The 17,632-nt window shown below is 36.0% G+C and overlaps 1 protein-coding gene across 1 annotated transcript in view; it reads right to left on the reverse strand.

Moving 5' to 3' along the window:
• The window catches only part of LOC136855887 (repulsive guidance molecule B-like), a 296,660-nt gene that overhangs the window by 140,846 nt on the left and 138,182 nt on the right, over nt 1-17,632 (reverse strand). The window contains exon 2 of the mRNA XM_067133328.1: nt 6,055-6,461. Coding sequence (XP_066989429.1) covers nt 6,055-6,127 — 73 coding nt within the window. The 5' untranslated portion in view covers nt 6,128-6,461. The remainder of the gene's footprint in view (nt 1-6,054; nt 6,462-17,632) is intronic.

Raw genomic sequence — 17,632 nt, forward strand, 5'->3', positions numbered from 1 at the left:
CATACATACGTTCGTTCACATGAGTTCGCCATGAAAACGTCGATACTACTGACTAAGTATCAACATCACCAGCCACACCCCCTGCCGTCGACCTTTCTAACCCCCCACCCCCTAACACAGTACTTGTGGTACTCAAAAATCCAGTGGAAAATAACTATACACACTTTTTATTTGCCATAGAGTTTAAAGCTTCTCTAGGATATGTAACAGAGAGAGAGACACGGAAGCTATATATGGATAAACAGACTTTCATATAAACATTCAGTATGTAGAGTATATATATATATATATATATATATATATATATATATATATATATATATATATATACATATATAGTATAGATATATATATATATGTACATACATATATATATAGATATATATATGTACATACACATATATATATATATACACTGTGTATAGGGTCTGATTTTTGCCTGAGAGAGAGAGAGAGAGAGAGAGAGAGAGAGAGAGAGAGAGAGAGAGAGAGAGAGAACTACATATGCATGGACAGACTTTTTATTGTATACTTGTATATATGTATATGTGTATATATGTATATGTTATATATATAATTATATATATATAAATTATATATATATAAATTATACATATATATATATATATATATATATATATATATATATATATATATATATATATATATATATATATATATATATACAAAAGGGTCTGATTTTGTGTTGTGCGTGAGAGAGAGAGAGAGAGAGAGAGAGAGAGAGAGAGAGAGAGAGAGAGAGAGAGAGAGAGAGAGAGAGAGAGAGAGAGGGAGAAATTCCTACGTCTTTCTAAAGGTTTTTAATCAATATTGCAACCTGGGATTTCCGAGTGACGGCCAAGTGTATCGGAGCCAATGCATCTTTGCACGAACTCTGCTTCCATGTCATGCTCAACAGGAAGACTATAGAGCTCTCCCAAACGTACGCACGACTGCGCCGACTAAAGCGCAGATCATTTTAATACAGAGAAATTCATTCTTATAGACCTCTCTCTCTCTCTCTCTCTCCTGCGAAAATAAACAGAAAACCCAACAATTACTGACATTAAACAGTCTGATAATGGAAGATCCATGTCTTATAAATAGTGCGAAAGACTTATGAGCAAATGAGCAACTCTGCAACATTAAAACTGAATTGGTTTTATGAATGACTGGAAAATATTTCAATGTTGGGAAACATTAAAAATATATTACAAAACAACATTATCCAATTAGCGGGAGATCTTTTATAAAAACGATCTTGTATAAAATGATATGTCACAATAACAAGTCTTATAGCAAAAAATTCTTTATGGTGCTTCACATTTTTTTCTGAAAAAATGTTTCGTAAGAATAAAAACAATAATTCATAATATTGAGTTTAATACTACATCAGAGAAAAAATGCAAAGGTTTTAACTTCAGAAGCTGAAAACTGTGGCATTAAGAGAAAATCCCGGCACAAACTAGTAAAAAATCATAGAAATATGCACCAAACATTTTGTGCTATATGACTAAAATAGTCAACGGTTCATTATACAAATTTGAAAACTATAAATACCCGTCAACAGAAATCAGCGTTATGGGGAAAATTACCTTTCTCTCTTGTTCTCTTTCAAATAGCCCCGATGAAAAGCTGGATATGAATATACATTCTCTCTCTCTCTCTCTCTCTCTCTCTCTCTCTCTCTCTCTCTCTCTCTCTCTCTCTCTCTCTCCTGAGTTATTCCATCAAGCGTGATAGTCATTTTTTATCCACCCATGATTAAGGTTACCGATTCTACCTTGATGGGCGATGTCTTAGTATTTCCAACCTTGCAATGTGGTTCTAGGAGTTGCCAGATATCGCTAGGGGGATAAGAACGCATACATGCCTGTTTTAATATTTCTGAATAGCTCGGGAAATTAAAAGAACATGACCTAACTTATATATCTTAAAGACACACACACACATAAATACACACATACAAAGGCAAGAATTACCTCAAACTAAGCTTGACATTAAAATAATAAAGAAAATGATATATATACAGCATTAATGAAACATTCGCACGTTAATTACGTTTGCTTTTTAAGATATTCGAAAACAGGTTTTTTTTTTATATTTAAATTCGGAAAATAGAGCACGGCAGAGATTATCAGAACTCGGTGTTTAGCATATTTTGTTAAGACCACATTACGGGCCCGGCTGGTCTACATCTACGAAGTTCGAAGAGTTCTTTTAGACATATTAAGCTTCATCTGATTTTAGTGGGCTTTATCAGTCCTTACGCGAATTGTGAATATTTTTCTCAAAATTTGGAAGGCTTTCCTCGCACCGCACTCATTGATAGAGGTAAATCAAGATGTTCAGTAAATCAAGATGTTCAGGCTATATGTAAATATACAGTATATATATATAATATATATATATATATATATATATATATATATATATATATATATATATATATATATATATATATAATGCTTTTTACTGATCCTTCCAATTACACTAAAGTAGAAAATCAACTGAACTACACAAATGTATGGCATACTGTACACACTTCATATCAAACACCACAGCACAAAGAGAAGATAATTTCTTCCTCTAACACAATACTTTTCCCCCAAAAGGTGTATATGGCGTGAGAATTGGTGCGTTTCACTGCACGTAAATTCCAGGGCGTCTGTTTACACGGGTTATCAAAGGCCGACATTCGGGCATTAGTCGGCGGCGTTAATTGTGTGACTTCGCACGGGGAAAAAGAAACACGCCCACTACAAAGGTGCCACGCTGAAAAACTCATGAGGGCTTTCATTCTGAAGCAAGAATGCGTTTAGAATTATTTAGAGAGAGAGAGAGAGAGAGAGAGAGAGAGAGAGAGAGAGAGAGAGAGAGAGAGAGAATATGATGGTAATACACGAACACATAATATACAGACAGATATTAGCAGCTCTCCGTTAAAAAAACACCTCCCTTGTCTAGTTCTTGCCCGTTTTCACTAGCTTTATTCAATCAATGAACTCTAAGGAATTCTTGAAGAAACCATTATTACAAAATGCAACGTTATCAAATGTAGTATAATCCTTCTAACTTATAATCGAATGTCCCAGTCTTCTTAGTGCTGTCGAATAACACAAGCGACGCATACGACAAATTACAAGATACTTCGAATTAACTTGTAAGCATAAAAATAAAAGCATAACTATCAAGACACAAAAACAATATCTAAGAAATCAAGGTAAAACATTCACTACTATTGAAAAAATTCATTGGAACAGGCCCAGTATGTGCAGGTACAAACAAACATCAATAATCCTATAACCAACTATGCATCCATTGCCAAGGATATTGTTTCACGCTGAATTGTATATCTCTCGTCTGTCAATCAATTACTGGGGCAGTAGAGTCATACCACACCGAATGAATATTTGCCAATATTTGCCAACACCGAGCAACTGAAATAATGGAAAACCTTCAGCTATATTCACAAAATACATAACATCCGGAAGAAGTCTTCCACTGAATGCTTCATCAAAGTACATTAATCCACTTGCAAGAGATACTGATGAGTCACACACAGATATACATGTATAGGACACGAGTGAAAGCATTTGTGTGTCAATGGGGTTGGTATTGATCACGATGACTCAACAGATACGTCCGTATTATCGAAGCTTCGATGATAATGTTATCATCAGCCAACGCTACAGGAAATATCTTAATTACCAGGGGCGCAAATGTTCCAGGGAGCTCCAACATCGAAGACTTTTCAAACAAATTTAATAATAATAATAATCATCATCATCATCATCTTTGTCATCATTAGCTCTGCACCATGAAAATAAGTGATACTAGTAGATTTAGTTGTTGCCAAATGTTTTATGCCGAGTGCTCTACCGACCTAGATTTTCGATTGTCTTGAGAAACACACACGACCACAAACAAATTATACATATATATGTATATATATATATATATATATATATATATATATATATATATATATATATATATATATATATATATATATATATATAATTTGGGTGTGAAAGTTGCAGAGTTGTATTCAGAAAACGTAAAATTAGAACAAAGAAAGTCTAACTGCGGCAAATACACTCGCAAAAAATGCATTATATGTTCCAAATGTTACACTGCTTCTTTAAGTGCATCTGAAAACTTCCAATACCAGGGGAGGCACCATTTTGAGAAGGACCATGATAACGTATTCTTGATCTGCTAAAATCGATGAATACCTGAACAAATAACGGTAATCTGTTTACTACTTCTGCATATTTCTGTTTTTCTCAACCTTTCACTTCTTCTTATGCCATATATACGATCAAATATTAATAAGTTCATGACAATAGCTACAACCTCCATACTTCATTTCTATAAAGGAAAGTTGGCTCAACCACCTCTTAGCTCTTCGTTGGGTGAGTCGGTAGAGCTGTGTGGACTGGCACTCGCCAGGCCCGAGTTCAAGTCTCCGGCCGGCTGATGAAGAGTTAGAGGAATTTATTTCTGGTGATAGAAATTAATTTCTCGCTATAATGTGGTTCGGATTCCACAATAAGCTGTAGATCCCGTTGCTAAGTAACCAATTGGTTCTTAGCCACGTAAAATAAGCCTAATCCTTCGGGCCAGCCCTAGGAAAGCTGTTAATCAGCTAAGTGGTCTGGTAAAACTAAGGTACACTTAACTTTTCTTAACTCAACCATCTCTTCGTACCTTCTAACCTTGTCTTACACAGACACCAATTTTCTTTCATGTATTTTGCACAAATCCTGCCACAGCTCTTTCATACTTATTTACCTGTACATGACCTATGCATGACCTTCTCTCCAATCATGCAATTGCACCTCAAACATGCTGCTCTTTTCTTTCACGATGCATATACACACATCATATATATATATATATATATATATATATATATATATATATATATATATATATATATATAAAAACAGTCCTCACTGTCAAGTACCTGTCGACGGATACTTGACAGTGAGGACTATTAATCCTGAAAGCTTGTAATATACGATATATATATATATATATATATATATATATATATATATATATATATATATATATATATATATATATATATATATATAAAACAGTCCTCACTGTCAAAGTACCTGTCGACGGATACTTGAAAGTGAGGATTGTTGGTCCTGGGAAGCTTGTAACTTTTATTGAATAAATATCTCCACTAGATACCATCCAGTTTCAATGAGGTCCTGTTAGTAATTGTATTAATGCACAGATAATTGTGTAAGTGATAAAGTTAATAAATGTATATATGTATATATATATATATATATATATATATATATATATATATATATATATATATATATATATACACACATATATATATATATATATATATATACACACACGTGTCTACGTGACATATCCTCACATTGTTTATACAAAAAATGGATTACAAACACATGTTATTTGGCATTCGAAAGGTGATGGTAGTAATATTTCTGGCCTTTTAACACAAATAACCGGGTATTTCATAACGTGAGAATCAACACATCACATCCAGTTATCAGGGGTAAACACTGACTCTCTCTATGAATACTGGGGGGAAAGGCTCAACGAGGTGCTTAATCAACAGATTCAATCATTCCCTGACGAGGCACCTACACTTACTTTCTAAAGGGTTGCGAAAGGAGAGAGAAAAGATAACGCTGAGAGGCAGAAAGCTCATCCCCAAAGTTATATATATATTGACGGGGGACAGAAGAGACATTCCAGAGATACTGCTGCTTTCCCCTTGTAACAGGTTGGGCCCTTCACCACATTAACAGACTGTTCTTAAAACAAAAAGGCAGGCTCGGTCCCTCCTTTCATTACAGGTTAATCAATAGGTAGCTAAGTCAGGCAAGAGCCCGATTGCAATTTTTCAAGATTTTCCAAATAAAAATGCCCAGATTTCCGTATCGTTCCCATCCTAAAAAATACTGATCGGCAAAGGGCTGAATTTTTAAATAATAAATTACAGTAGTTTTACTATCTAATTTCTGCTTTTTTGAAACAAACAGTACTCACCAGCAGCAAGTAGGATGAGCAAGAGGAGGGTGGGGAGACCAGGGTGTGGGGGGTAGGGGGCGAGGAACCTCATTCCCTTAATCAGGGACCCCCTGGGACAGACCCCCCAATATCACCCTAGGGCCCCGGGGAAGGGCTCCCTCCCTACTACTTCGTGGGATTCTATAGTGGAATGATGCTATCGCAGAATGACTTTCTGCCTGTTTTTGTATCCTCTCTTGTGGTTTCTGGGATAGAGGCAATGCAGTCGCTTAAGCAGCAGGCACAGGTAACTCCACCTCCAATCAAGGAAGTGGATATGAGGAGGCTTCTGTCCAGTCACCTGCCTCCGATGCTACTTCGGGAATTCGTCCGTCGCTCTCAACCAATAGCCACTGATGATGTGCTGGAGGGGTCCCAACCCCGACCTGTGAAAGAGGACATGACTTCCATTAATAATAATAATAATAATAATAATAATAATAATAATAATAATAATAATAATAATATCGTGCAAATGGCAAAGAAATTACCCAAACGAAAGACATAATGGCCATAAAAGCAACAACAATAACAGCGTAATAAAAAAAAAATAATAATATATTTTACATTGTTTAATATGCTACACGAAGGCCGTTATGAATTTTGCTATTCAAATAGTAATAAAAATAGATCCCCCATCATATTGTGAAAGGTAAATGGAAAACCCCACGCTATTGCTGAATGGCCTAAGATCAGTGGCCGTCAAGAAATTAATATGGAAAAAGGACCTCTTGGGCCAAGGGGTCCACCGATCAGTGTTGTGATCCTTACGAAAGAAGAAATAACCGAGTAGAGGAATTCTTGCTCAACCAGGATCAGCGGTTTTATATTGAGAGTATTACTTATGAGCAAAAAAGTATAATATATATATATATATATATATATATATATATATATATATATATATATATATATATATATATTTATTATAAAAATATATTTAAAAACATTAAGAGGAACTGCCGAAAGATGACGATGATTAAACGAATTCCAAACTAAGAATACGGCATTACAACAAGAGAACTTATTTACCCACTAAAAAGGGAAGCATATGAAAGCTTCATAAACAACTTCCGTATGGGTCACGAGGTGCCCCTGAGACTGTGGACCTTCCTGAGTGACTGCTGTCTGTTATTTCCCCCGGTGCCCACCCCTTTCCGAGAAAGATTTACTTGTGAAAGAAGAATACTGATAATACTAAATTACAGTAAATGGTACTTACTGTCCGCGCTGTGGCGCAAAGTACCATATAGCCCCGGCTACACGCACCACCGACTTACCGTAGTGCACGAAAACATTTATTATGCAGCCAACCACATCACTAATGCCCCGATAAAGGAATTATTTTTAACGCACAAAACCCAAAATATTGTCAACATACCAAGCTTACTTCCGCTTCTTTGTGCCCTATTCATCTTCTGTGCGCCAGCATAGATGAATGATACAAAAGCATACATGAAAATGCTATCTTCAAATTACAATGCTGGATTCGGACACCATATTTGCTACGTCGTCAAATATTGTATTTATGGATACACACACGTATATGCATGTGATTTTTTTTTTACATTAAAGGTGCGTGTAAGTATATTTCTTTGAAAGCTGAATTCCTTATCTTGCGAGTGAAACACAACTATTTCTACGGAAACATCATCACTAAGCTATGTCTTTGCTTCGAATCTTATGAACACCTTCGAAAGAACCACATTTTCCTCACCTTCACTAGAACATGAGAACCGAGGCCAAAAATGGCAGGTGTAATATAAATAGGGGTAATAACATTGATAACAATGATAAACTCTTTCCCAAAGACACACACGCAAGCATACCCATATAGAACATTTACTGTATCCACAAACTGAGCACAATGAAAACAGTACCCTGCATTTGACAATGAAAAGAATTACACACGAAAACAAAGCCAGCACAATGAAAAAAATAAAACATCTTCGTATCCGCACACGTCAAATAGACAAAAACGTAAAGAAAAAATTCCTGCATCTGACAAGGCCCAAAGAAAAAAAAATCAATATGTTCCTTGTGTGTGATAACAAAATACCTGTCGACTTAGAACAGCCCGTCAGCCGGGAGGCAAAACTGCTTACATAAAGGAAAAAACATAAAATTCAGAAAAAAATATTACATCTCTTCTTCGGTGCAAGGACCCGGAGTTCATGAACTTGACATTAATGAAGAAATAAGAAGACGGTGACGACTCTCGCTGCCCGAGGACAATGAAGATGGAAGAGGAAGAGGGAAGGGGGAGGAAGAGGGAAAGGGGAGGAAGAGGGAAGGGGGAGGAAAAGGAGTAGAGCAGTAGGTGGTGGAGAAGGATGGGAGGAGAGGGAGGGTAAAGTGCGGAAGAGGATGAAGAAGGGGTAGATGGAGGGAAGAGAAGGGAGGATGAGAGTGGAAGGAAAGGAAAGAGGTACAAAAGTATAAAGATCCTGCAAAACTGAATATTGTTTCCTTTCTCTGGGTACCTTAAGAAGACAACGAACGCAATCATGCGCGTGTGCGCCCGCAGGGGGTTATTAGCACTAACACAATAAAACACAAAACCATTAATTTGTAAATTACATCCGTTCTCAACCGAACCCTTGAATGTCTCGTTTGGGAATTAACCCAACACAATAATTAGTCTTAGAACTTTATGGAATGTTAATTAGTTACTGTATCCTAACCCACAGGGAAAAGGACGGCTTGCAGTGCTGCGCATTCACGTACACTACGCACACAAATACACGTCTTACTTGCCATGTAAACGCGCATGTATTAGCCGCAAAAATCGTCGTTTTTACACCTAAATATACAAACTTATATTTTCCTCAGGTATATAAACAAACCATAGCCATTCGCGTGTGGAGTCATCCTACTGCGCACGAGCTGGACGGCGCGCGTATACTGACAGAAAAACAAAAGAATAACACAGGTAGGCACAGGTAGACCTCACGCCAAACTATACACAAATACGATTTTATATATATATATATATATATATATATATATATATATATATATATATATATACATATATACATAACTACATACATATATATATATATATATATATATATATATATATATATATATATATATATATATATATATATATATATATATATATATATATATAAGCCAACGGGATGGGCAACGTAATCAAGTTAGTTAGGCTGAGTAGAAGAGAAAACATTGGAAAAAAGAGAGTTAAAACCCCTGGGATGATGAATATCGATCTTTTAAAAATGTGCGGTAAAAGAAAAGAAATTTCTAAAGCCTAACAATGACGAAACAACATACGTGTTGGATGTACACAAAGTATGTAAAAATTAACATACATCTACATTCTCATAGGGTGACTGAATGTGCATAAAGTATGTGGGAATCAACATTCCTATATACAATAGCGCAAAATTATAAAATGAAGCGGCCGACGCATTCTGACACGGTCGACAGGATATGAAACCAACAGCACTTGCACGTGAAACGAGTCAAGTGAAATCGGAATGAATCGCCGTGGTGTTTAGCTATGGCAGCTAAACACCACTACATCAAATTTACACGTCAAGGTTAAGTTAGAATCCTAGCAACGGCCGTCTGCGTTACCCGAAATATTAAACATCGGTATTAGCTACATCTCAGATGATGAGTATTACACACACGTTCTTGCATGCTGAAACTAAGGTGCACCAACTGCATAACACATGCTCCAAACTGCACATTAGACACATCTTTCGCATCTCAAGTTACTGCAGGCTACTACTAAGAAAGAAACAAGCACGCACTCCGGTAACGCTAGAGCACCTAAATAAGGCAACTATGTTAATTGATCTTTTGCGTTATAAATGTGTTAAATGTATTCAAAATACGTCAACGACATCTTAAATACATAAAAGGTAACCAAATTTAGTCAAATGCAGTTGAAATGAGAAATGCATCTCGACCGTTACAAACACCTTGACCGCGAAAGGGACGTTTTCAGCGCACAATCTTCCATATGTACGGGGAATTTCGGACACAGAGACCCCCTTTACGTCCAGACCACCAGCGAACTTAGTAAAATAGTTTCAGCTGTATTATGGGAGATTCCTACGTTTATTGGAAGGCTGGAATATACATTGCTGTACCTGAGGGCGGAACCAAGAATTTCAAGAATTTACTTTGGCTTGTGCCTATACGAGTATAAATTAGATGGCAAGGGAGGGCGGTTGCTAGGATGGGACACGGTGGAGGTATGGAAGGGACAGTTCGTAAACATGTTATATGCATAAAAGAAAAACATGAAAAAAAGTCCTTGAAAAAGGATAAAGGAAGAGGTGAGAAAGTCGATAATTTGTGAGCGGAGGCCTGGAATGTCAAAGTGCCATTGATAAATATATTATAAAGAAAAAAAATGGGACAGCAGGAAACGTGAGCAACCGACAAATGTGAGAAACGCGGCATAACAGCATCAACAATTACAAGTCCAACAACATCATCTGTATCTCTAAAAACAACTGCAAAACAACTACAATAAAAGCAAATGTCTGCTGACGACGAGGAGACTAACTTGCCTTCTCATTTCACAGACAAACGCGACACACGACATCCCATTTCAGACACTAGCATTTGCCTTCCTCGTCTGAAACAGACGCATCTTATTTCTATAATTCACAGGAGAGAGAGAGAGAGAGAGAGAGAGAGAGAGAGAGAGAGAGAGAGAGAGAGAGAGAGAGATGTCCAACTCTGTTTAAAAGAAAGAGATGCTTTTCAGCACTGTACAGGAAAATAAACCACAAGAGCCAAAACGAAAGCAAACATGCAGAAGATGCACAAAAAAAAAAACCACAAACATAAAAATAAAACACGTCAGAGAATGAAATGAGTTAGTAAGCCTGGGCAAAAATCGCCCACAGGAATTAAAGGAAAAATGCCATGAGCTGTCAAATGCAAGTCTGGGAGATATGAAACAGGGAAAAACACGGGTGTGGAAAGCACGAAGAGAAGAGGTAAGAAGTGAGCAGTGGTTAAAGTAGGGAGAGAGAGAAAAAGTGTTGATAAGGGCAGGAGGAGGATAAGCAGGAAGAGAGAGAGGAAGAAACAGCGGAGGGGGAGGGGGGAAGGATGAGGAGAAGGCAAAGGAGAAAAAGATCCGGAAATGGCAGGGACGTTATTATCATTATATCGAACCTACAGACAGCGGCAGGAGAAGCACAAGCCATCTGTTCAACAGATGCTACACAGACGCCCTCGACCTAGCATTGCTAGCAGTAGTGATTGTTTTTTTTTTTTATGTTTTAAATAGGTGCTCTTCCCAATCCTCTACAGAGGATGTTTTGTTTCCATATCTTCACTGGGCATTTTCTATGCTGGTAAGTCTTTTCTTTGTTCAGAATGGATGAGTTTTCTGTACTACGCCCTTAACATGTTTATTCTTAGACTGGCTCTTCAAAATCCCGAAGCGTTTTTCATTCAGTCCTATAAATGGGATCATTACCACAGAGTCTTAAAGTGGCGTCTCTCCATTCTTGGAAACTCATCATTCCATTTCCATCCTGAGCAAAAGTTTTTCTGGTGTTTTCTTTGTATTGCTTTATCAGCATTTTTTTTCGAAGTCTTAAAAGGGTGGTTTTCCTCTGGCCACCAGGCACCGCCGCCTCCCCCTTCTTTTTTTTAGCCTAAAATAAAGATTTTGCTTCGTTCAACTTCTTCACAGTTGCCATTTTATGTCGTACAACACCTTTTTTCTGTCCTCAAGTGTTTTCTATCTACTGATGAGATGATTTTTTCCTGTCCTTACAAAGCGTATTTCTGTTCTTAACAGCTGCTTTTAATACCCTAGAAATTTCTTTTCAATCCTTTATACTGAAGCCTCCATGTTATGAACAGATCCTTGACCAATATGGTATGTGGGCACTTTCAGCCTTAATGAGGTTTCTTTCCGGTTCTGAGTTGGCACTTTTCAGGAAACGATAGTCGTATTTAGCCATAAATAGTTTTGTTTTCTGGTTTATACAGCCTTAACTACTATAAATAATTTCTGTTTACATGCGTCCCTCAGATTTTCTTGTAGAATTGTTCAAGTAACAATTTTTGTGTACCCTCACACGAACACGAGTCTCCAAGATGTGAGCTAACATATCTTATTCCACTCTTGTAATATAAGTTGAAATCAAAACGAATGCCTGCGAGTGGGGACGGAGGCTTACCTCGTGATTTCGCATATCAATAGTGACAGTTGTTGAAAGCAATGATGTCAGATCTGACTTCGGACTTGGTGTCAAGGTGTCAGATCCAGCTGAAATAACCGATAGCATCGCATCTACACTTATCCAGTAAGATATTCAGGAACTTTTCTAATGAAGTGCACTAATAGTTCAGTAATGGCTGGAATAAAAGGAAGGAGACAACTCCGTTGGTTAGGTCGGCGTAAAGGTCATAATCATAATTCCGGTTCAATGGACTGTGATGGGATTGAAGAACAAAGGTTTCTGGTTGGGACGGTCGATACGCCGGTATATTTAGTTAAGCTCTCCTTGAATTTGTTGATGTAAAATGTGTTATAGCGTCCGTACCTATGCTGGCTGCTATTTAGATTCACGGTTGTTAGTCTTACAAGATAAGGAGCCTTGTAAATGTTCTACTTTTTATGAAATAACTCAGGACTTCCTTATGTCGTTCTATCTCGTGGTAGTTAGTGGGGTAAGAAGACCAAATCGACCTGGTCAATGTTACTTATAGTGCACGCATGTTAGAGAGAGAGAGAGAGAGAGAGAGAGAGAGAGAGAGAGAGAGAGAGAGAGAGAGAGAGAGAGAGAGCGAATAACTATTTACCATTATGTTTCACGTGAGTCTGAATGGAAAAGGTCCTACTGCACTAAATGCCACGGTGCTAAGAGGAATAAACTTTTTCTACAACAACTCATCCAGGTATATATAATATTAATGTTTACACTCACTCATAAACGAATCAGCGGTTACACTGAATGCACTAAAATTTTCATAGGGAAGCCTGACAGCAGGAGAATTAGATTTCCTTATCTGGCAAGATTTGAAAAAAAGGGACTGAAGGAAAAACCGTGTTTACTTACTACTTACGAAACAAAAACACTGAGGTTCAAAGAAACAAGAAAAGCTGTATCGCTAACGAAATTCCAAAGGCTGATGGAAGACAACACGGTAACATTTCTTACTGTCAATAAACACACTCTTCCAGAATATACTGAAACTTACATTCATTGCTATTCGATACATTCAGACGAATGTATTGCAAAACAGTTTTAAGTACAAAGGAGTAAATCAAGTTGTATTTAACTGTAACTTGTTTGCAACGTATTCTTTTAACTATCTCGGTTAACAATGAATCTCAGTTGCAATCATTTTTTAAAGTCTTCATTGATTACCCCCTTTGTTCTATTTACTCGGATTCCCATAATTATACATAATTCAAGAGGCGGACTTTTACTTCTTAAACTTCCTTCCATTTATCTCCTTCAATCATCTTTTTCTTGTTTCCCTCCGCCCAAACACTGATAAAAAAATTAGACAGCCGGTTTCATCGGTCTTGGTATGAAATTAATACCAACATCACGACCAATTCCTATTCGAATTACGCAAACTACTGACTTATACATCTGCAAGATTGCTAACCAATGAATGAATTATGCAATTAGCAGCTTTCCGATAAGCCTCCATGGGTTCTTGATGAGAAGGTAACAACATATGATGATGATACTCTCTATCAGGCTAGACCTTGGAATGTCCAGTGATCAGCATCGTGGTAACAAGAACCCGTGATGGCATATGGCCAGTCTAGAGTAGAAAATTCAAGGAATCCTCTCTAATTTTAGTAAAAAAAAAAAAAAAAAAAGGACTGTCACTTCTTTATACATATATATATACTTAATAATACACACACACACACACACACACATATATATATACATATATGTGTGTGTGTGTGTGTGTGTGTGTGTAAGATGTTAATGAACGAAATTCCTAAGGATCTAAAGTATCCTCTACTTTACCAAACCATCCATCGTCCGCCACTGAACTATATCGTAATTAATGCTCCTAAGAGAGAGAGAGAGAGAGAGAGAGAGAGAGAGAGAGAGAGATTCTCACACAAAAATATGATCAAAACAGCCATAAAACACGACCCCGGGTCGCTGTTAATGAAGTTCGGATCTTGTCAATAAAGTTTTCGCTGACCCAATCTCTCGGTTCCCGACATCAGGGGTTTCTCATCTATTCCCGCACATCACCTTCTTCCCATTTTGTTGATAGACGATAAGGCTTGATGGATGAAATACAGGACATACTGGATGTAAAGGAGGAATTGATGGACGATAAAGGGGAATATATGATTGTAAGAGGAAATTTGAGGGGCAAAAATGGAGTACTTGAAGGATGAGAAACGAGATTTGATGAAAGGTAAAGAGAGGCTTGATAGATGAAAATGGGGCTGAGGCGAAATGAAGAATGACAGAAGAATAAGAGTGCCAGGTACTTGATGACAAGGAGGCTTGACAGAAGGGAAGGGAACTTGATATTTGAACAATGAGGACGGCGCACATGTAAAATAAGACATTTTAACGAAAAGAAAACTGAAGAATATAAAAAAAATCTTTGTTTTTAATAACGAAATGAGAAGTTATGGAGAAAATATAAACTAGAAATACCAGAATTTCACCATAGAGAATAAGCGTAAATTTGAAAACTAAATAAGACGAGTTACGTAAAATCCGTAAGCAGATAAAAAAATCTGACGTTTCCCTTTGTTGTCACTGTTCGAAGAAAAAACTACAAACGATGAAAAGATTTTTAAAATGATAAAACCTCTTCCTAGAAGCACCAAATTCAGATATGACTGCACCGCCTTTAAATCTTTTGATGCACCAATCTCGCCTTTATTCTGAAAGCAACCCAGAACTAAGCTGATCAAATACAATAAAAAAAGGGAGAGAAAAAAAAAGAAAATAAAAAGGGAAGGCCTCGGAGGAAGGGAGCCTTCCCTTAAACCATTTCATCCTTTCCTCGCCGTTCCGTACTTTCCATTTCATGTTTACGATACATTTCATTATACAAATGAGATGCGCACACACACAAACACACACACACACACACACACATTATTATACATATATATATATATATATATATATATATATATATATATATATATATATACACATACACACACACACACATATATATATATAGTGTTTTATATATATATATATATATATATATATATATATATATATATATATATATATATATATATATATATACATATACAAATTTCTGACTCACATGGAGATCGAACCCATGTATTTTAACTGAAAGGCAAGGGCGCTAACAAATGAACCACAAGTTCGATCCCGATAAGAGTCAGAAGTTCATTTCTGTTACTCACGTGACCGTGCGTTCATTACTTTTATACATACAAACATATCTATATTTGTATACACACACAATATATATATATATATATATATATATATATATATATATATATATATATATATATATATATATATATATGTAAAATATATATTATATAGTCAATTAACAAGCATCACTAGATGAGGCTCAGATCCGTTCAGACATTACTACATAACTTCATCACAAGTGTCCATCCCTTTTACGAGATCTTCCTTAACGAGTAAAATACTTCACACTCCTTTTCTTTCTCACGTTCTCTTGGAAGAAAATAAGGTGACATTTCTCTGACGCACAAAATAAAAGATTTTTCTCGCGTTTCTTTTCCTTCTTTTTTCCAGGAACGCGATACTGCGCAGCCAACCCCCTCCCCAACCGCCACCCCCCCGGCAGCTAAACAAATTCATTTATTTTCTTACCGGACTGATTTCGGACACAGCTGGCATCTGGAGGATTTTTAATGGTTGTAAAATCAAAGGGAAAAATGTACCAATATAACTTACGCACCATAAAAATTTATCTATATAAATATATATATACATATATAATATACAGTATATATACATATATATATATATTATACTTATATCTGTCTATCTGTCTTTCTATCTATCTATACATGCATACACACACACACATTATATATATATATATATATATATATATATATATATATATATATATATATATATATATATTTATTATACCCATATATCTATGTATCTATCTTTCTATATGTATACATATATAAGTATAACATATATATATATATACATATATATTATAAGTAAATATATATAGATATAGACAAATTAATCCCATTAAAGGAAACGAGTCAAGAAAGAAAAAAAACCTAGCGTAATAAAGTTAAAAGAGTGACTCTCAGTATCTTCCTCTTCCTCAGAAAAAAAAAAAGTGGTTAGCTCAGCCGCTGACTCCCCATTTCCCATGATGAACATAAACATCCAATTAACTTGTTATGGCCATTATGGTGATGACAGAGAGAGAGAGAGAGAGAGAGAGAGAGAGAGAGAGAGAGAACGGAATACATCGTTTGAAAAAAGGGAAAATATGGTATACGGAATTTTATCCGGCGCAAAAAAATGAATTGTACTTAATTTTCAACAAAATTAAGTAAAGGCATTTAATAAGAAAAATTTAAAATTAACTCAAACCCAGAAGCATAATCTGTGAAAGTGGCAATAATAAAATAATGGATATATTGCAATTATAGCTCCTGTAAGCTTCTTGAGGAATCTTTCACTAAAATCTCTACATTCACGGCTGTTTGAAAGGATTAAACACTTGTATAACATACTCACAGTCAAGTTGAATTACAAAGTAATTAATAATGAGGACTCGTATCTAAATAATACTAATTACTGATAACATATTCAATCGGGATGTAAAAATAAAAACTAAAAACTTAAGAACTTACTCTGAGTATTCCCATGAAATTCAGTCACAATGATCAAGAAATAATTTTGCTCAAATATCTAAGGCCACGTCCTCGATTGAATTTAGCTAACGCTGACATTAGTGAATTTAACTAATTACAATAAAAAGATTAACCCACAGTCTTAAAAAGAACATTTAGCCATCCGCATATATTCAGATGATGATTTCCGTCTCAAATTAAAAATCACATCACACGAACAAACCTCATCAAAACAGAAGGCGCCTCCTCTGTGGGATAGTTATTCTGAACTACGCCAGAAGTTATTAAGGCATTGAATATCCCTTCGCGCTTCGGTTATCTATCGAAAGACCCTTGAGAATACGAAGACCCCATCTTGGGTTAGCAGCATTAATTAATTTTCTGATATAGAAACCTCACCCGAGACGACCGTCTTCTCTTTGGGACCCAGAAGTCGTTGAGTTGTGATGATACAATAACAACAACACTAATCATATTACCAGGGCGCAGAAACTCCACGTTCATTCATCAGGAGTGATAATTGTTAATCAGCTACAGAATTAAGAGCAAAAACAAATTATGCCTTGCGTATAATAACAGCTAAAAAAAGTCACTGTTACGCAGCTGCCTTTCAATCTCACAAAACCCCCTGACAATAGTTTAATTCGTTGCAAAGCCAACAATTCTATCGAAAATAAATTGAGGTTTTATTCAAAG

The sequence above is a fragment of the Macrobrachium rosenbergii genome, chromosome 3 (assembly GCF_040412425.1).
Source record: "Macrobrachium rosenbergii isolate ZJJX-2024 chromosome 3, ASM4041242v1, whole genome shotgun sequence".
Classification (NCBI taxonomy): domain Eukaryota; kingdom Metazoa; phylum Arthropoda; class Malacostraca; order Decapoda; family Palaemonidae; genus Macrobrachium; species Macrobrachium rosenbergii.